The sequence below is a fragment of the Ammodytes marinus genome (genome assembly GCF_949987685.1).
Source record: "Ammodytes marinus genome assembly, chromosome: 19".
Classification (NCBI taxonomy): domain Eukaryota; kingdom Metazoa; phylum Chordata; class Actinopteri; order Uranoscopiformes; family Ammodytidae; genus Ammodytes; species Ammodytes marinus.
The window spans coordinates 8111603-8131378 of NC_137223.1; the positions used below are offsets into that span (position 1 = coordinate 8111603).

Consider the following 19776-nt stretch of genomic DNA (forward strand, 5'->3'; position numbering starts at 1 on the left):
ACAAAGGTTTTACCACTAGGCTATAGGCTAGGCTATTTTCTTGTGACTATAGGCCATGTGGGCTGGGCACTTGCATGTGCATACATGAATATGTAGGACCTATAGGTATAGCTGTGAATTTACATATTTTCTCATCTTTTCACATTGATTTTGGCTCAAGGAAGAAGACCATACAGAAGACACAAGGGAGAGTTTGATGTAAAATACTTGTATTAATACCTGTATTATTTTGCTTGAGTTAAAAAAAAAATTGCTTATTTTTTTTCCTGTTGCCATGACTGCACTCATTACCCCGGCCTAAGGAATCATTAGGCTACAATTTAATATAATTCCATGTAATCTAATCTCAGAGTAGGCTACAATGTAGCTGCACCAACCCCTTTATGACACAGTTGTATCACTTCAACAACATACACGGCAACAGTAGCCTCTGCAGGCCTATGCCAAAGGATTTTAAATATTTTTTTATAATATCATTATTGTACAATAACACTGCTGGATGCCGATGACGGTCGCAAGTCCGATTCCCTTCTTTCCCGGAATCGCAGGGGCAGAAATTAGTAGCAAGAAAGCATGTAATTGACAAAGTCACGTGTTCTCACTACGGGAACGGGCACAGCCAGCTCGAGAGCGAATGAGAGCGAAGGAGCGAGCGAGAGAGAGAAAGAGAGAGAGAGAGGCAGGCAGGCAGAGGGAGGGAGAGCAGTAGTAGGCTCCAGAGGTGGCGTGAGTGAGGAAGGGATTTGAAGGGAAGAAAGAGAGACATGACAAAAATACCTAAAGGCAGAAAGCACGCCGTACCATGCGAGCTCAATTGGTGAGCGATGGGATCGAGGATGTCGGATTAATGGTGACCACCGCAGCCCGTATTCGCAGAGGAAGCTTCTCTATTGCAACTTGGGCGCAGAGGGTCCGCGGGGAAACATGGCCGAAGGTTATTTCTGCAAATTATTTCTCTATTTTCTTGCTCTTAGTTTTTTTCCCCCTTGTCTGTTTGCTCGCGCGAGAGAGGAGGGGAGGGTGAGGCGAGGAACCAAGGGGAGAGGAGAGGGAGTGTGGAGGGAGGCAAGGTGCAACGTGATTATTGTTCCAAACCCTTAAAGAAATAGAAAAAAGAAAGAAAAACTCGACCGAACCGCCCCTTGCCGAGCACCGTATCCAAGCATGTGTCGATGCATAGAGATGTGTGCATTGTTAGAGCCTATGTGTACTATTCTGCCCACTGTAGTAAAAGCTCGAGGAACCATGTGTACACCTGCTTTTTTTTTTTTTTTTTTTAAACCTGTGTAGCCCCACAACTCCACGGCTGTAGATGCACGAGAGAGAAAAAAAAACTCCACAAGTTACCCCGAATGAGCGTGCCCGTGCACGAATCATCTGTCACGGAGTAACAACTTTTCCTTTATGAGCTTAGGTTTTTCGTTGATGCACACCACGCGCCCCCTTGCTCACGTCCTGCACTGTCGAAAAAATAGTAGGCTAGTGTAGGAAATTTCTACCGGCCCTGAACTTCACATAGCCTATGTTTGCGAGTGGAGGGGATTCCCCCCACGCTTCTTCTTCTTGGAGAAGTTTTTACTCAACAGAACCCATCAAACGTAGATACTTTACGCCAGTATTTGCGCATTAGGGGACACTACGATCATCCCGTGGTGCGTCCAATAGCTTATCAAATGTCCCTAACGTTCCTGTTTGTCCAGGAGGGTCGGGTAAATGTGGCGGAGAAGACCCCGCCAAGTCCGCCGAGCAGCAGCAGCAGGAGGAGCGGACTCGACCACAGCTCCTGTCGGGCTCGGGCTTCTGCAAGTGGTTCAACGTCCGGATGGGCTTTGGATTTATCTCAATGACCAGCACCGATGGGAGTCCCGTAGACCCCCCTCTGGATGTTTTCATCCACCAAGTAAGTTGACGCCGAGGAGAAAACACACACGCATGCAACCCATGCGCGCGCGCGCACGCACACACACACGCACGCACACACACACACACACACACACACACACACATGCACACACACACACACACACACACACACACACACACACACACACACACACACACACACACACACACACACACACACACACACACACACACACACACACACACACACACACACACACACGCAAAACCCCACAGTGGACGTAAACATCTGCTTTGTAGTGATGTGGTGAGCAAAGGCCAAATCCCGATTGTTCTTCTTTTTTTTGTTCTTTTCTTAATACGTGAAGAAAACTGATTGATTACTTGCATTCTCCACTCCCTTTTCACAAACAATTTCAGTGTCACTACGGGTCCCATCTTGATGCCAGCCTGCAACCCCCGTTTTTTATTTCTCCTTTAAGAGCACTGGTTAGCCTACATTGTATCATCCGGATGTTTTGCATTGGCCAACATGTTACTGTGTAATCACACGTTGTCCATGGGCTTGAAAAAAACACGTTAGGTTTCCTCATAGAGCCACATGTCCCTCCCTCCCTCGCTTCCCTATAAAGGGAAGGGAATAAATGTCGTGTGGCTGTGACACGGTTAGTTTCACACTTGGCCCCAATGGACAGCAGAGCTCGCCCTTATATGCAGACAGCCAACATGTCGGAAAGCTTGTGTTTTTTTTGGTAATAGCAAAAACAAAACCCACACACTGGTCTTGTGTTCTGGGAGACAGTTTTAATTTTTTTATTTGTTTGTTATGTTTTGCTCATTGCTTTTGCTTTTTCGTTGTATTTGAAACCAGTAAACATCCTTTCACTTTTACAGCCCTGGCCTTTTATGTTACAGGTATAGCCTACCGTTTGATTTATGGGCTAATGGAGTTCATTTCTGAGGCCTTATTTTCAACTCATCTTGCAGCAAACAAAGAGCAGTGGAGTACTCCCTTTTCTCTTTCGGGCCTTTTTACTATCCTATAAAGTTTCTTTTATAAATACTCTGGGAGGAACAACAGAGGATGAGGCGAGGTATTTTCACCCTTTCATTTGCCACCCTCCCATAGCAGTCTGTCTCCCTGGATGGAGAGAGAGAGGGGTGGGGGGGTGGGGGGGGGTCATATTTGGGGTCAGATGTCAGCAGTGATGAAGTGACGAATAAAAAGAATATGGCTCCACTGATCATTATCAGGCAAACTGGTAGTGGGGGAGGAAGAGAAGTAATGGTTCCACAAAGGCATTTTATATTTGATCTCCCCGTGTCAGAACATTCTCGTGGCACTTTGATGGTTTTTAAAAAAAGAGAGAGTACTTTTTCATGCTTAAATTGAAAGTGGGATCTCTTTCTATTTGCTATGGTTTGCTGTTTGCATACATTTTCCACTAGTTTGCATTGATAAAAGGAGGTGTTTAATACTGCTTTGTTTTACATTTATGTTGTTCCTTTCAATTTCCTTGTTTTCTGTTTTTCTATCTATCTATCTATCTATCTATCTATCTATCTATCTATCTATCTATCTATCTATCTATCTATCTATCTATCTATCTATCTATCTATCTATCTATCTATCTATCTATCTATCTATCTATCTATCTATCTATCTATCTATCTATCTATCTATCTATCTATATTTGTTTTGTCTGCCTTTACTTGTGTGTGTGTGGATACAGTTTGTGATATGGGAACAGTTCTTTTTTGAGTATTTGAAATCAAAGTAAAGGGTTAGGAAAGTGCACATTGCAATAGTTGCATTATCAGTGTCTGATTGTATACTTTGATATCGTGTCTCCCATTGAGTTGATTGCCCTGCCATGGGTTTGAGAAAGGGGATTATTATGGGCAGTGAGAGAGAAGGAAGGTTTATACTGGGACACAGCCCGAAGAGCTGAGCAGAAGTCAAAGAAACACCGACCATCTAAGCATTTCTTAACCAAAAGAACACGGCATGCTGCTGCTATATACAGTAGCTGTGTCTACTCTGTGTGAATATTTTTTTCAAATGCATGATGTCGATTGAAAGGCTATTTTGACAAGGACGGATAATGCAGGAGATGAAAATGGTTGCAGTCAATAACTGTCACTTTCTACACCGGAAAATGATTTTTCTTTAAATTGTGCATAGCTGGATGCATTTTTAAATGTAAAAAAAAAAATTAAGCAAATTGTTCCGCAAAAACCCTTTTATAGTATACCATGAATCATATGTTTACACTGGTGCAACCCGCCCCCCCCCCCCCCCATTTAGCACACAGAGCCGACAAAACTGCATTCATCAGAACATTGTCATATTGATTCGCAAAACGCCCCAATTCCTCTGCAAATATTTGCATACATCTATAGGCTTTTCATTAAATCTGTCTTTTTCTCTGCTGTCAGCCATTTGGTCGTTTGTATTCAAATCATGCAGGTTTTTTTCATTTCAATACTTCGCTGCAGTATCTAAACTATATATGTTGGTGTAGCGAAAGTGTAGTGTTTCTGCTGGACTGCAAATTATATATTTATGTTGGTGACGTGCTCACGGTGATCAAGGAGGAACTTTTACTATTACAAACAAGGTATACTGTTGAAATAGTTTGTTTGGCATGTTATATTCTTTTGCATTAATGATACAAGATTTAGCTGTCCAAAATAAACTGGAAAGATTTCAGATCTATTCCTGCACATCATGTACCCCTATATGTACGAGAGAGAGAGAGAAAGAGAAAGAGAGAGAGAGAGAGTGAGAGGGAGCATGAGGACAGGGGAAAGGGGAAAGCGGGGGAGAGAGAGAGAGAGAGGAGGAGTTTTCCTAGTAGAGGGAAAGAGGAGGGATGTGGGAAAAAAATAAGTGTTGGTGCAGGGCGGCGGTGGTGGTGCAGGGCCGGGGGTGGGGGCTGGGGTGGGGGGGTAGTCGAGGAGGAAAAACATGAGCGAGAGGTTGGAAAAAAGACGAGTGAGTGAGTGGAGGGGCAGGAGGTAAGAGAGGGAGGGCGAGAGTGTGTATGAGTCAGTGAGAGAGGGTCCCCGCCCGACCACGAGTTCTCTTCCTGGGAGGCCTCTTCATCAGTTGCTCCTATCTGATCACTTCCTTTTGGAGTGTGTGTGTGTGTGTGTGTGTGTGTGTGTGTGTGTGTGTGTCCGAGAGAGAGAGAAAGTAATTAAGCGCCTTCACCCGCTATATCTTTCTACTTAGTGATTCCACGCACAAAGCTGTTTCATTATCTCTGTTTGTCAACCCCTTCTCTACCTGAACTGAAGTGTTTTTTTTCTGTGTTTTAGAGTGTGTGTGTGTGTGTGTGTGTGTGTGTGTGTGTGTGTGTGTGTGTGTGTATGTGTGAGTTCCTGCTGGGACACGGGGGGTGCTCTCTCCTCAGGCATTCTTTAAAAAAGGAATTTCTTTAAAGACAAAAAGGCAGGAGGGTTGGACTGGGTGAGGGGGTGTGTGTGTGTGTGTGTGGCGGTGAGGTGGGGGACTGCTTGCCCTTTGTCGGTAATCAGTTTGAAATGTTGAACAGTTTGCTGCGGCTTCTGCTGCGATTCTCCTGAACCCTCCAGAGTGTGTGTTCAATTTATGGAGCCCCCGTGAGTGACTGTGTGTGTGTGTGTGGGTGTGGGGTTCCTACTTTCTGCTCTTAACTACCGGGTTATTCATGTCTACATGTGAACCGTTGTAAGATGTTTTAGGTTTTGAGTGTGTGTGTGGGTGTGTGTGCGAGCAATAGAGTGAGTGTATGTGTGCGTGTGTGTGTGTGTGTGTGTGTGTGTGTGTGTGTGTGTGTGTGTGTGTGTGTGTGTGTGTGTGTGTGTGTGTGTGTGTGTTTTGTGTAGCGAGGTTAAAGTGGGCCCCTAGTGAGATTAACCTCTGGTCCGTGTCACCGTTTGGCATGCAGGCCCCACCCATCTCTGCCTCCAGATAGCCAGTATCAGGCTTTGTCTCTCCTGCAGCCACACTACATCCCCCTCCCCTCCTCCACCAACCCACTCTGCTCTTCTGCACATAAAAAAAAACGCAAAAGAAGAAGAAAGGCCAGTCATGTGACTTCCTTTCGAGGAGCCGGCCACATACAGTGGAGATGATTGCTAATTGGAAAGGTGGTCGAGGAGAAAGCACAGCAGGGCTAAAAACAATGCCGCAGTTCACTTGAAAAGGCAATTTTTTTTTGTGTGACCAAAAAAGGAAACATAATTCATTTGACTGATTTTAAATGAAAAAGAAAAAGCATAAGCTATTCATATTGATTTAAGAAACTGGAACCAGAGAATGTTTCCTCAAATGAATTTTGAAACATGGCAAAACAAATGAGCAATGATCAAAATCGGTGCAAATTCATTTTGATTGACTAAACGCTTCATCTCTAAACGATAAAGGGAAAAACTACATTTCAAAAGAATATAGAAGTTTATAAAGGACAGGTCATGTTTTACACTTATCGTACTGATGCATGAAGGCTGTGCCTAATATACAGAAGAACAGAAAGTTGGATGTTGTTAATTTGAGGCAGGGGAAACATGAAGGCCTTTAAGTGTTTGATGGGGGTTGGGCGGGGTTCAAGGGTCAGGGCCACTAATGACAACGTGTTGAGGAGGTCTTGGGTGTCAGCTTCACGAGAGCGGCTCTGTTGGTGGTTTTCATCGGCGTGTTTTCCGTGCGCATATTTTTCCTCCTTCACTAGCTCCTTTTCTCTCTCTCCTCTTTCTTCTTGGGTTTATATGCGGCCTGTTGGGTTATGTCCATTCTGAGCTGATCTGGCCCAGCTTTGTCCACTTAGCATTTCCTGTGTGTAAAAAGCTACTTAATGGCACCACGCCACATGGTGACTGCCATCTCTGTCACGCTCACCACTACGCACACACACACACACACACACACCCACACACACCCTTTTCCCCCTTTAACGCGAACGCTATCCAGTCAGTGCACAACTCTGCTTGGGCCACCTATGACTTAAAGCATCCCATAATTAGCAATTCCATAGCCGGTGGTCGCCACACAGAGAGAGAGAGAGGGAGGAAGAGAGAGAGAGAGAGAGAGAGGTGCTGGTGTAGGATGGTGGTGGGTCTCCTCTCTCTCAGCTTCCCCATCCCCTCACGTTACAGCTTCCTGTATTGATTGCTGGGCCCGGTGATGACGAGGCGAGGTCCGGGCTGATGAAAAGGAGGGCTATTTCTATCCAGGATGTTGAGAGTTGGTATCGATCGCTGCTGGCTCCTTTCCTACACACATATGGAGCTATAGGAAGATATGTATTACATATCAGGAAGCTCCTTAGCGTAATCAAGCCATTTTGGAGTATTTCTGGAATCCATTTTGTTGGCTCAGTTTCTTCTTAGGAGGACAGTGGTTACCGCTGGTGGCTGTGTGAGCTGAGTCATATAGAGCTGGTGTGACCTGCCACTGGGGCAGGGGGTGGTGCTGGCTGCGATGGTTCTACCACTCACTGACCCCCCCTGGATTTCTGCTGCTGACCTGTGGGGCTCCTGATCAAATGAGGGTTTTGTTCCAGGGCTTCCCCCCCAGGTTCAGCACACTGATCAGGAGTTGCTCCTCCATTGGAGCTGAACAGAATGCGCTGGAGGCATTTCCATGAACCCCTCCCTCCCTCCCTCCCTCCCCACCTCCTCCAACGTCCCTCCCTCATCTACCAAGCCCCCTGCTCTTGGCCACTCCTCCATTTTGTGTTCTCTCTCCCTCTCTTTCTCTCTGACGTTCTCTCTTTCCCTCTCTCTCCCCGGGCCGTGCCCTTTCCTGACCTCTAAGAGTAAACTGAAACGGGTCAGGACACCCGCCAGGTCACCCGAGATGAGCGGACTCGGGTTACAGGATCTGATTTGTGAAAGAAAAAAAAATTCTCATGGACTGACACACACACACACACACACACACACACACACACACACACACACACACACACACACACACACACACACACACACACACACACACACACACACACACACACACACACACACACACACACACACACACACACACACACACACACACACACACACACACACACACACACGTGTAAATCTTCATGCTGCCTTTTGTTATGTAATTGTGGAGATGTAGAGTTGATGCAAGCTTGTGCTTTAGAAATAAAACATCATCTGAGACAGGTGTGTGTGTGATACCTAGACTTATTGAGTAGATGTAGAAGTGTGTGTGTGTGTGTGTGTTTTCCTGCATTTCTGCAGAACAAAAGGGGATGTGTGGTTTCCTCACTAGTGCATTGTGGGCATGGACGTGGTTGGAGAGAGGGGGTAGGGTGCTGAGACAAACCGCTCAACTTTGACCCGGAGAGAGGAGCATGCTCGTGGAGTGACGACAGGAGAGGAACAGGAAGAGCTCTTGGGCGTGCGCCACAGTCTACAGAGCAGCCAATGATTATTCATATTCAGAATGCATTTTGTTTAGCGTGGGTTGTGGGTTTGAACTCCACTGATATCTGCTGCATGACTGCCTGCAAGTCGTTTGGATGGCCTAAATGATGAATTCTATTGGTGTTTAAAATCAAAAAACACAGTTCCGTTCTCTTTCAGTTTCCTTGGTTCTTTAGATGAAAAATAAATAAATAGAAAAAAGCCAGGGTTGGTGTATGAATTTACTAAAGGTTGATACATTCAATAGTTTTTTTGCGGGCAGTGCCAGTTGAAATGAATCCTTATTGGTTTGCATAAAGCCACGAGCCCAGTGCCTTGCTACCGTTATACCGTCTGTTTCAATCTTACGCCTCCTACATCTGCTGTGCAAAATCTTTGCTTCAGCTCATTTCCATTCGCTGAATCCTTGCCCTTTTTCCTAAAAGCCAAATCCAATACCCGAGCTTCCAAAATGGCTGAGTCTTCCAACAGCAATCGACTAGAATGAAAGTGGCCCTTGTCGTAAACATGGCCTATTGCAGGGATAGAATCAGAAATGGCATCCAAGAGAGAAAGGAATGAATGAGTTATTTTTTTTGGCAAATCCTTTGAATAAAATATTTTAAAACCAGCGTTTTACTTTTTACCTTCTCATAAACTGTGTAAATAAGGATTAAAAATAGCTTCTAAAAGTTTGGTATCAAGGCACTGTTTTTTTTGTTGGGAATATAGTATTTTAAATTGTAAGCACAAGTCGCTGTTTTTTATTGCTTGGATTGATTGTGTGGTACATGGTGGAGTGCCTTTTGATTTGAACACAATTCGTTTGCTATAAAAGATTAGTGGAAATGTTCTTGATTTTCTTTTATTTATTTTTTTTACAAATATCAAAATACACACATTTTAAAATAAAGGAAAAAATAGTCAAACATGTCCATGCTTGTATTTTGTTCAGGTTTAAGGAACTGTTTTAAAATTCTATTAGTAGATGTTGTATATCTCATGGGCCTAATAAGTGTTTTTTTTTTATATTATTATTACCAGTTCACACAGTAGCAATGAAAAACTATATCCGTTTTAATGAAGTCATTTTAAAAATTGTTTGTATGTTTTTAGCTTGTCTGTTTGATGTGGCTAGGTATAATACTGTATATGGGAAAACAAAACTAACTGAACTCATTTAAGTTGACTACATTTTCAAAAAAGGAAAAACATATTTTTCTTTTTTCCTGTTTTGCTTGTGGTCAAATGATTATATCCTAATGATTATATCCTGAAATATATTGTTGTCCATTACATGGAACTCTTGGCCTAATCCACATTATTTCAATCTACTGAGGGTTTACTGAATGTCATAGAGTCGATTTTGAAACATTTGTTCCAGCGTTCTAGCAGTCTGTATTTTGAATTCCTACTAATTGGTGTGAATCGAATACTTTTATTCAACACTGTATTAATCCTTTAACTTTTTGAAGTTCTTTATGATAAATTCTGTTTAAGTAAATGAAGAGCTTCCTAATAAAATATAAATGTTTCACTTTTTTTTAAGTTTATTCTAAAAATATGTTTTTTTTAGAGGAATTTATAAAACAGAAAACTACTTCTAGGCTAGATATAAATTATTCAAATGAATTACTGTATTTTACACTCTTATGTAATCCCAAATATTTCCAAATCTTACACTTTTATCTTCAAGCCATTTTACAGCAGAAGTGATCTACAGTACATGAGTTATATTGAATTAATTCACACATTTCTTCCCTCTTAACTGTTTTATACACTTTGTTCTTTTTACACCCTCACATATTTATTTGTATCTACAAACACCCATAGAGCACCTTTCGTTTCCTGTAACTGCTGTTTTCAACACAATCATTATTGAAAAAAAAAACCCTGCTGAGCAGATTTTTCTCTCCTTTCTGTATTGTTTCACATTTGATTCCCTCTGTTCATTTACTCCTCTCTCTTCCTGTCTCCTACACATCTGTGTCTACCTTACAGATAGGGTTATTTTTAGGCCTGGATGTATAGTAGCTTGTAGGTTTGCTCTGCACACTGCGTGCTCGTGTGGGTGTGTGTGTTTACCTATGCCGGGATCTGCTGCTGCTCGCTGCAATTCATGAAGGTCATGGATTCAGCCCTCCGTGCTGTGCGATCAACAAGACATAAATCATTTTTCAGTGGTTAGGTAGTAACTAAATCAATGACTCCCATCATGTAGATAAGACAGATGGTGGATGTGCCGAGAGAAAATGATTGCATTGCATGGGTGAGACACAGGCGTAGGAAGTGGTGCCACTGCCTCTGCGAAAAGTAGATAAAGGGAGCAAAGCAAGGACGCTGTGTGAGATAAGTAGCTCTCTGAAAAGACTGTCATGGCAGTTGGTGCCACACATTGTCCAACCGCCATGTTTGAAATCATGTATTTTCTGTGTACATTGTGTGCTGTGTTTGCCGCATGCAGCGGTGCGCACAAGCCCCCACACAGTTAACTCCCAACGTTAGTAACTGTCAATTCTCCTGCAACACTCATTTGAACATAACAATTGTTGATTGGTGTTTGTTCACTCACAACTGTTAAATATCGATGTGTTGGATTTGTTTTCATTTCACCGACCTATTGAAGCTAAAACAGATACAGTCTAGATCACTTTACTGTTTCATTTAAAGCTGGGGTGGAGGATTTGGGGAGAAAATGGCAGTTGGGATAGAGATTCGAATCCAAATACCTCAACCGCTCCACTTGTTCTCTTTGGTCCCTCCCCTATTGTCCCTCCCTGACATGCTCTACACCAACAAAGTCATGCCAAAGTGAATGGACAGTCCCAACAGCCAATAAGAACAGAGAATCGGAGCCTCGCTCTGATTGGTCAAAGTGTACAGCCCATGTTAACTTTGACCAATCAGAAATCACATACCCCAGCTTTAAGGTCAAGGATAAGATCTCAATATGACTGTGTATATAATGACGTTCAAATATACACATTGGAGATGTTTGAATCGCCTTTCATTTGCTCCCAAACGATTGAACATTTGCAAGGACATGTGGGTGTCTACAATCATTCCAAGGACTAAGGTAGACAGTTTCTTACTGCTGTGTTGAATTGAAATTAAACAGAAAACTGTGACTTCATGCTTGGATACTGGAATTAGAACAATTTCAAGTGACATGAGTGTTAACTTGAGTCATACTTTTAGGACTACAACAAACGGTGCATCCCCTGACTTAAACACAGTCCCTTCTGTATTACAGGCATTATCTTCTTTTTTTTTTCTTCTTCTTTAAAAAAAAGAAAATGAATAATTGAGCTATAAGTGCCTGCCAATTTTAAATGGATAATTGCTTTTTTTTTTTTTCTCCCAACAGAGCAAACTGGTGATGGAGGGCTTCCGCAGCTTAAAGGAGGGTGAGCAGGTGGAGTTCACCTATAAGAAATCCTCCAAGGGCCTGGAGTCCCTGCGTGTGACTGGACCTGGTGGGGGCCCATGTGCAGGCAGTGAGAGGAAACCCAAAGGGAAGGTCCCACTCCAGAAACGCAAACCAAAGGGAGATCGGTGAGAATGATAAACTAGAGAACAGTTTAAAAAAGTCGTTGCTGTTGCTGTTGAATGTGACTTATCATATTCATGCAGTCATTCACGTCTCACACGCCTCAGCTTCATCCCAGGAAAAACATTAATGTATTTTATCGTTGCTTTGAGAAAGCAGGGCTTCCTGTAATAGAAAGAGACATATGTTATATATGTTCACCTACTGCAGTGAACCATTTCTGAGTGGGCTAGAACTATAGATTACGTCTATTCAATCTGCTCCATACATGCCTGTTGCTATGGTTATTGTGCGCCATAATAAGGAATTGAATAGGGCTCTTTGCCTGCCATCGCCAGCTCTTACATTAGAGGCTGGCGACATTAGCGCAGGGATGGATTGGGTTTATATGCTTTTCAATGCGGCAGGAGCTCAATCAATTGTTCTGTACCTCAGTAAAATCGGGAAGTAGGCTTTTCTTTGCTTACAATCTGTCAGAGGGAGCCAATTTGGAGCTGCTTGAAAACGCCTGGTGGGTTAAGCTAGAGTAGGCTGTCCTTATTCTACACAGAGAATGACTTGTAGCGAAAACCTTGCAGCAAGAGCCGTCTACATACAGTGATCTGTTGTAGGAAGGCATAACATGACCGCAAGGCTGTCTTTTACATTAGACAATTCAAGCTCTGCCACTCGTTATATTGTTGCTGCACCACAAGCACTTGAGTGGAACAACCGAAAGAGTCCATCACCCGCTCTTAGCTGTGAAAAGACTATTCTTTTGTTAGAAAAGGAGGAAACAGTATCTGGGAAAGAGGGCTGCCTTGTTGTTCTACGCAGCTGAATAATTCAGTTATTTTGGGATAACCGATTCAGTGTGAGGTTAAGTGTCTCTACCGTCTGCTAAGGTGGTATTGGATTCAGACATGGCAGGTAGGTGTCTGTGATGTCAGCCGTGTCTTTGTGAGTGCGCTCAGAGCGTCAGTGACGTTGCTCTGACCCCTGCTGGTCACTTTGTTTTGCAACCAACTACTGTGTCCTCCGTTCCCTACATTAGTGCTGTTTAGTTCACCTAATGTGTTCGATGTAAGAATTGTGTTGAAGTATTCAGCTTTTCTGGATAAGAACTAAAGAGAATTAAAATCTAATTAAAGCAGTGTATTTAGGAAAATATGAGTGGACTAACTGGTTGTGGAATGTTCACATAATGTCCAGTTTGTAACACAAGTATCCTGATATGCCATGGGTTATTCCCTGAATGTTTTGGGCTCTGTTGTCTTCATCAGAAGTGGTTTCCATTTTCTTTCAAGACCGAAAACCCTTTCAAAATAGTTACCGTAGAATAGAGTTTGTAGCCTAATTGATTTTTTTTTATGTCTAGAAATTACACTTTATTCTGTATTTCTAGAGAGCTGTGCCCCAGTGTTGAGTTTTTATTGCATATTTTGTTGGTAACAAAAATGTAATTGTATTTTTACTCTAAATGTAGAAATGCATACAGTTCAAATGCTTTCAATCAATTAAACTGAGATCAAACGGTTTGTTTTATTTATGAGTAATTATCGGAGACGATTGGAAAAAAGTATTTATATTTTAAGATTTTTTAATGCATTCTAATGTAATAATAATTAGACAATAAAACCTTAATTCTTGTACGGATATAAACATAATTATTTCTAGAATTGGATTTGATCTTTTATTGTTTTTGATTATGGCTGTTTATTCTAAATGATGCCGTTGGTACCTTTTTTTAGCTGTAGTTCTATGATAAAGCATTTTCTCTAGTTTTGCACTGATGATGCTTTCACCAAAAGGTTAACTGCATTGCAAAAATGCATCAAAGAAACTATCCTTTATATGTGGTAAAGATGCACCCAGTTCCACTTATTAATTCAAATTGTAAAGGTGTGCTCATTAATAAGATGGAAAGGGCGAATATTTAACGCTGTCAGGCGATACTTCAGCTTCTCAAAAGCAGAGAAGACCAACACCCTTTTTTATCCTAATTCAGAAAAACATGCTGTAATAGGTTAAATGTTTTGGTGCTTTTTTTTTTGTGAGGTTTCCTTGAATGTCCGGAAAGGCGCCCACAAATACAATGTATTATTATAATTATTATTATCATTATTATTATTATATCCTCTAATTAATATCAACAGTGTAATGAGTTTGACTGGCAATGAACATCATTTCAAAAGGATTGTCACTTTGTGGGCCTTGAGTGGTGTTAAGCATTTCAAAGTAGTAGCAACAGAAAGACACTGAAGCCTGAAAAATGTGCATTTGATTTGATGTTGTGCCAAAACAGTTGGCCGCGTTTTGTTTTACTCTTTCAGCACCCAATTGTCTATTGTCACATTTCATAACACAGTGTAATCTGGCATGCCACATTGGATTCAGAGCAATTTCATGTGTCATACTGCCATCTAGTGATGCATCCTAGTTGCATCAGGTATTTAAACTCAGCTGTGCTGATGTTTTATGAGGACACACAGGACTTATCTTTTTTTACGTAGGATAAAAAATTATTAGATCAAAGGTGAAGTCAGCGATTCTGGAGAATGACTGTTGTCAAAATCACTTCTGTCAAAAGCAGTTAGTCTGTACACTGAAAAAACATCTGGAGTAAATACACAGCCTAGGCTCTTTGGGTATTTAAACAAAAGGGGCCCACGGTAGCTAGCAACACGCCAGTTTACAGAGCCTAGGAATGTGGATTAACACTGGATTTTTTTCTCTCCAGCGCAGACACGCAGTATGGGCAGGTAGTGCATTGTGAGGATATTCACTGATTTCTCCAGAATCGCTGTCTCCACCTTAAGTACAATTTTTCGGCTAAACTGAATAATGTGCCATTTGTACTTTTCTTTGCTCTCGGATTTGCAAGTCATCCTCCCATGTGTTCCGTCTTTCCTCCATTCTCTGCAGCTGTTTTAACTGTGGAGGTCTGGATCACCATGCCAAGGAGTGTGGCCTGCCCCCCCAGCCAAAGAAATGCCACTACTGCCAGAGCATCACGCACATGGTGGCCCAGTGTCCCCACAAGGCACTGGCGCCCTCCACAGGCTCTCAGGACCAACACGCGTCTACCTCGGGCTCCAGCCCAGGGCCCGGGCCCCACCTCAGCCCCCCAGAGGAAGGGGAGAGCTCCGGCTCGTCTCCCATTGAGGGCTCCTCATCCTCCCCCGAGGAGCCCCACAAGCGTGGCCCCCGCACACAGAGGTGGAAGAAATCCTGAAAACAAGCCCAGAGAGGTGAAGCTTTTCACCTGTTCATCCTGACCCCTGTGTCTGCTCTCAATCAAGAATACCTGAAGCTCACCCCCCCAACCCCCTCTCCCCTCATCTACCTCACACGAGTGAAACATGGGAGGTCTTGATTTCTTTACTTTTATTTTATTATGTTCTATTTTTTTTTCTAACCAGCGCAGCTATGGCAACGATCAACGGGGTACGGACGTGCATGAATGTGTGCGACTGACTTGCAGTCATCTGGCGTGCGGCTACGGCAACCGCCGCTGGAATGGTGACTGCAGGGAATGACTGTTTTTCTTGTTTCAATCAGTGCAGCTCAAGAGTGAAACAATATGGTAGGAATCTTGGTTTGATGATTTTATTTTTCCACCCCGTTTCCCCCCTCTTCCCCCTGGACCTAAGTGTTGGCCATTTTGAATGCCTTTTTTAATTAGCAGTTGTAACAAGAATGTATATTCACTAGACCTAATCATTCCGCAAATCCTGATGCATCCTTTAAGCACACAGTAGCTTTGAATTAGAATAATAATTTATAAACGCTTGAGTTAGCTTGGCTTATAAACATCTTTAGGGAAACTTTTACAGATTCCAGAGGGAATATTTCAACGGGCTGCTAAACAAACACCTTCTCCGTTATCTCGGAACACACAATGCATCCCTCTCTCTTACATGACATAGACCGGGAACAACTGATTGTCAATCACTAACAGTTAGCATGTTAAGTGCAATGCCAAGAGAGAAAGTGTATGTGTGTGGGTGTGTTGTGCATGCTCCTCTCCCCCAGGTGCAAGTCAACACTATTAACAGATAGTTTCTTAATATTAGGAGTTAGACAAGACTTAGATAACATGTCATATAATCCAGCAAGATCCTAGGTTAGAGTCAAGGTAACACATTGATCATTAGACTTCCGTTTCGGTTGTTGCTTAATTAGTTGAACATAACATTACAGTTTATAAATCATAGTATAAGTCATTAATATATATGTTAAGTCACAAGATATAATTGAAATTCTATTAACTTTAAGAAATGCGTGTATAAGGTATTAGCTCTGACATAGTAGGTGGACAGCCCCTGTATTTTGCATGGGATACTTTGTTTTTTGTGTGAAAACTTGTAGCTCTCTCTCTATTTAACCGTTTTTCATCCATGAAAAAAAACAAAAACTCAAACTGGCCTCTTTTTACTCCTTGTTACGCCTTATTCTTCATTAGCTCATATAGTCAGGGATCTTCTTTGACCCAGCACAAAATGCTCACCTTGTTTTCGATGTCAGGTGTAGCGCCAGACCGCTACGGTATCTTAAAAGCTGCTCCACGTACGTAATACCTCACCAATCCTTTTCTCTCTGAAAGAAATGAATGTCACGGAAGCGCCCAAGCCGTTTTGCTCTCCCCGCTGTGTTAACAGTATGAATCGAAACCACCTGTTCCCTCTTCCATCTGTGCCTACCAGTCGATAGTCAGCACCCAGCCAGGTAACGCTCACTGCTGCTGCTTTAGACTCACTGGAGAGAGAGAGAGAGAGAGATAGAGAGAGAGAGTGCTGCTTTTGGTATAACTTGAATCCCAAGCATGGCTTTAGTGGCACTTATTTGTGACCTTAACAACTCTTCTCTGACCATATTGAATGTGATAAGAGCTTATCCGAAGTTGACCCCCTCACAAAGTTCAACGTCGGGTCACTTTGGAGTGGTTTCTTAATGTTCTGACAAATCAAATAACTTTGTATGATATCAAACTAGCCTGTGTGTTTAAAAAAAAAAAAAAAGAAGAAGAAGAAGAAGCTCTAAGTAGACAACCAACTTTCTTTTGGTATATTCCTATACCAAAGAGTTTGGCTTTAATTTTTGAAGGCGTTACAAAAAAAAAAGAGAGAAAAAGTTAAGACTTGCTGAAGTGCTTGCTTATCCTCGCTCTTTCTCAATAAGAGGGACTTATTGCTGAAAGCGCAACACTGCAGTTATTTTTAAAAATTTTTTTTTAACTGTACAGCTTTTTGAATGTGTGCGTGCGTTAAAAATCAAATCTCAACAATGCAGCATGACAGAAAACGAAGAAAAAAAAAGTGAATGACCAAACCACATCACGAGCACAGCCCATGCTCAACTCTCTTAAGAAACATCTTTTTGTATGATGTATTTTTACATTTTTACTCACAATTCCTCTCAGGATGATGAACTGTTCTCAGGGAATTAACCAAAAAAAAAAGTGTATTTTATTCTTTTGGGAATCATCCACTGACTGACTCCACAATATCTGTTAAGCAATGGTGACGAGACATATGTAACTGATTCATGTACTGATATTAGCAACTACCTCTTGAGTTATACATAGTTGTGCATTTCTTTTTGTTTTGTATATTTTTTGATGAGCTTGTATGATTAACTGTAGATCTCTATTGTACTGAGGTTTTTGTGTGAGAAGTTCCCTAGTGTTGCCACAGACTACCTGGTCTTCCTTCCCACATTTAATGAGTTCCTTTTTTTTTTTTTTTTTTTTTTTTTTTTACTGCAAAACTTTTTTTTTGTTTACAGCAAAAGCCTACCTCATATGAGCTGTTCCTCCACAAACTCCTTACCTCCTCCCAGCCCCCTCTACCTCCATGCAGTCGTTTGTTCATTCATTTGCCACTTGTCGCACTAGAGTCATGTGGCATTTCCGACGGAATTGGCCCTCAAACCGCTCGCCACTTGTGACTCCAAATATATCTTACAATCATGCTTTCTTTGAAGGTTTTACACAAGGTTTTTAAAGTATGAGCTTGTTCATCCATGACGTTTTTTCTGCCAGCTCTGTGTTTTACTGTCAGTATACACTCATCACTCATCACTGCAGACAGCCAGTGAGTTTACCTCAGTGTGTTGGGCTAGCTATGGATATGTTGACTATGATATATTTCACAATTCCACTTGAACACATTTTTGAAAAGACATCGACTGTTGCTTTTAGTTTTCATTTTAAGTATGTTATCACAACCGTTTTTGTAACCACTTCGTGGGCTTAAGGTGGAGAAGAGTAGGATTGTACTTCGCACAAGGAGTGCCTGTCTCTATGTTTTGTTTGTCTGACTTTATTACCAAATAGATATTTTCCTCTTTTTGGGCTTCATGGTAATGGTCTTTGTCAGCCATTTTTACAGCCTCAGATAATCAGAAGGTGTGTGGTTTGAGATAATGCCCCTTCTTGTTGCAAACTTCATTTTTAATCGAGAGCGGCATTGTCAAAAGATAACATGACATTAGTAGATTTTGTACTAATGGTGGCATTCTAAAAACTGTTTATGAAGATGAATATTGTTGTCTGTACTTTTTTTTAAACTAACTCATGAGATCAAAGATTGTTTTTGCATGTGACAGCTGTATTACAATTCACACTGTTGCGAATCACCATGTGGCAGTGAGACTTCATATGCGACTCAAAACTGGTCCATGCCAGTTATGAAACAAATACACGGCTGTGGTCAAATGTAGTGATATTATTGTTGTAATTAGCTTATATATTTCTTTCCAATCAATGTAACTACTGATTGATCTCTTGTTTATTGTCCTGTTCAGTATTGGACACAGCCAAGAAACCCTCTCACACAGGAGAATAACCCCCTTAAAGGGATAGTTCAGTATTTTTTGTTGTATGAGGTACTCATAAATAGCTAGTCTGTTACCTAATGGAGATGGCCATCAGCCCAGTCATTTTAAGTGAGTTTGGGAGAGACTTTGCTGTTGCAGAATTCAGCCTTGTACTTTTGCAGAGGGGCTCACCCATATTTACAATTGAATACCTAAAAAAATAATTATACATTCAATTGTACTCTAAATGTGAGATTCTTCCACTGCTCGTTTGAGGACTGACACGCTGCACTACACTGGCAATAGTTGTCGTAGTAATACATGGCTGAACTACGCTTGAAACAAGCGCAAAAATAAAAGGCTGTCTGCACAGCAAATCAGTGTGAAAAAGTCCTACATTTGAACGGTCATTTAGTTTTTAGGTAAGCATTTATATAGTATACGTTTTTCGGCTGGCCCCTTTTGTAACACGAGTCTACATGCTGACTTCTGCTACAGCCATGTCTACCCCAAACTTTTTTAAACGACTGCGTTGACCGTCATCTCCATAAGGTAACATAACCATGCAAGTACCTCATACAACCCCACTTCAAAAATACTAAACTATCCTTTATTCCCTTTAAGGTAGTAATACTCCAATGGTTATGGTAGAGGTATGTCAAGGCAGCATACTGGATAACAAATTGGTAGAATTGTGTCAATATTTTCCCACTTGTCTTAAGTTTTGACACAAGCAATGAGTTCAATCCATGCAATCATGAGTGTGGTCACACATTTTTTAGGATCCCCATGTCCAAATGATCATTTGGAAATTCACACCAATCAAAGTGCTTGTTTTGGCAATGGAGAAATATATATGTAAGACTGAAGAGGCATACACCTGCTGTGTAACATTAAAAGTTATACCCCTCCCCTCATATGACACCGTGTAAACAAAGATTGTGATATTTATTGAAAAACTGGTATACATTGGGTTTACTTTAACAATTTTACCCTCTAATTCATTTAATGGAATTATGTAGAGTTAAGAGAGTTGAAAGGATAATTCAGGCTTTATGGCCTTGTGTTTCTTTTACCTCACAACAGAGCCATGGTCGTATTGATGTCACATCCAGGATGGCCTCTGTAACCCCATGCTAGCTCATTAAGCGTTTTCT

The 19776-nt window shown here is 41.7% G+C and overlaps 1 protein-coding gene across 1 annotated transcript; it reads left to right on the forward strand.

The window, feature by feature from the left end:
• Positions 1-802: 802 nt before the first annotated feature.
• Positions 803-15035, forward strand: lin28b (lin-28 homolog B (C. elegans); the record flags this gene model as incomplete). The annotated part of the gene is made up of 4 exons (XM_080048234.1): positions 803-866; positions 1701-1900; positions 11639-11826; positions 14726-15035. 4 exons carry the CDS (start codon positions 803-805, stop codon positions 15033-15035), a joined length of 762 nt encoding a protein of 253 aa, XP_079904360.1.
• Between the last annotated feature and the right edge of the window lie 4741 nt (positions 15036-19776).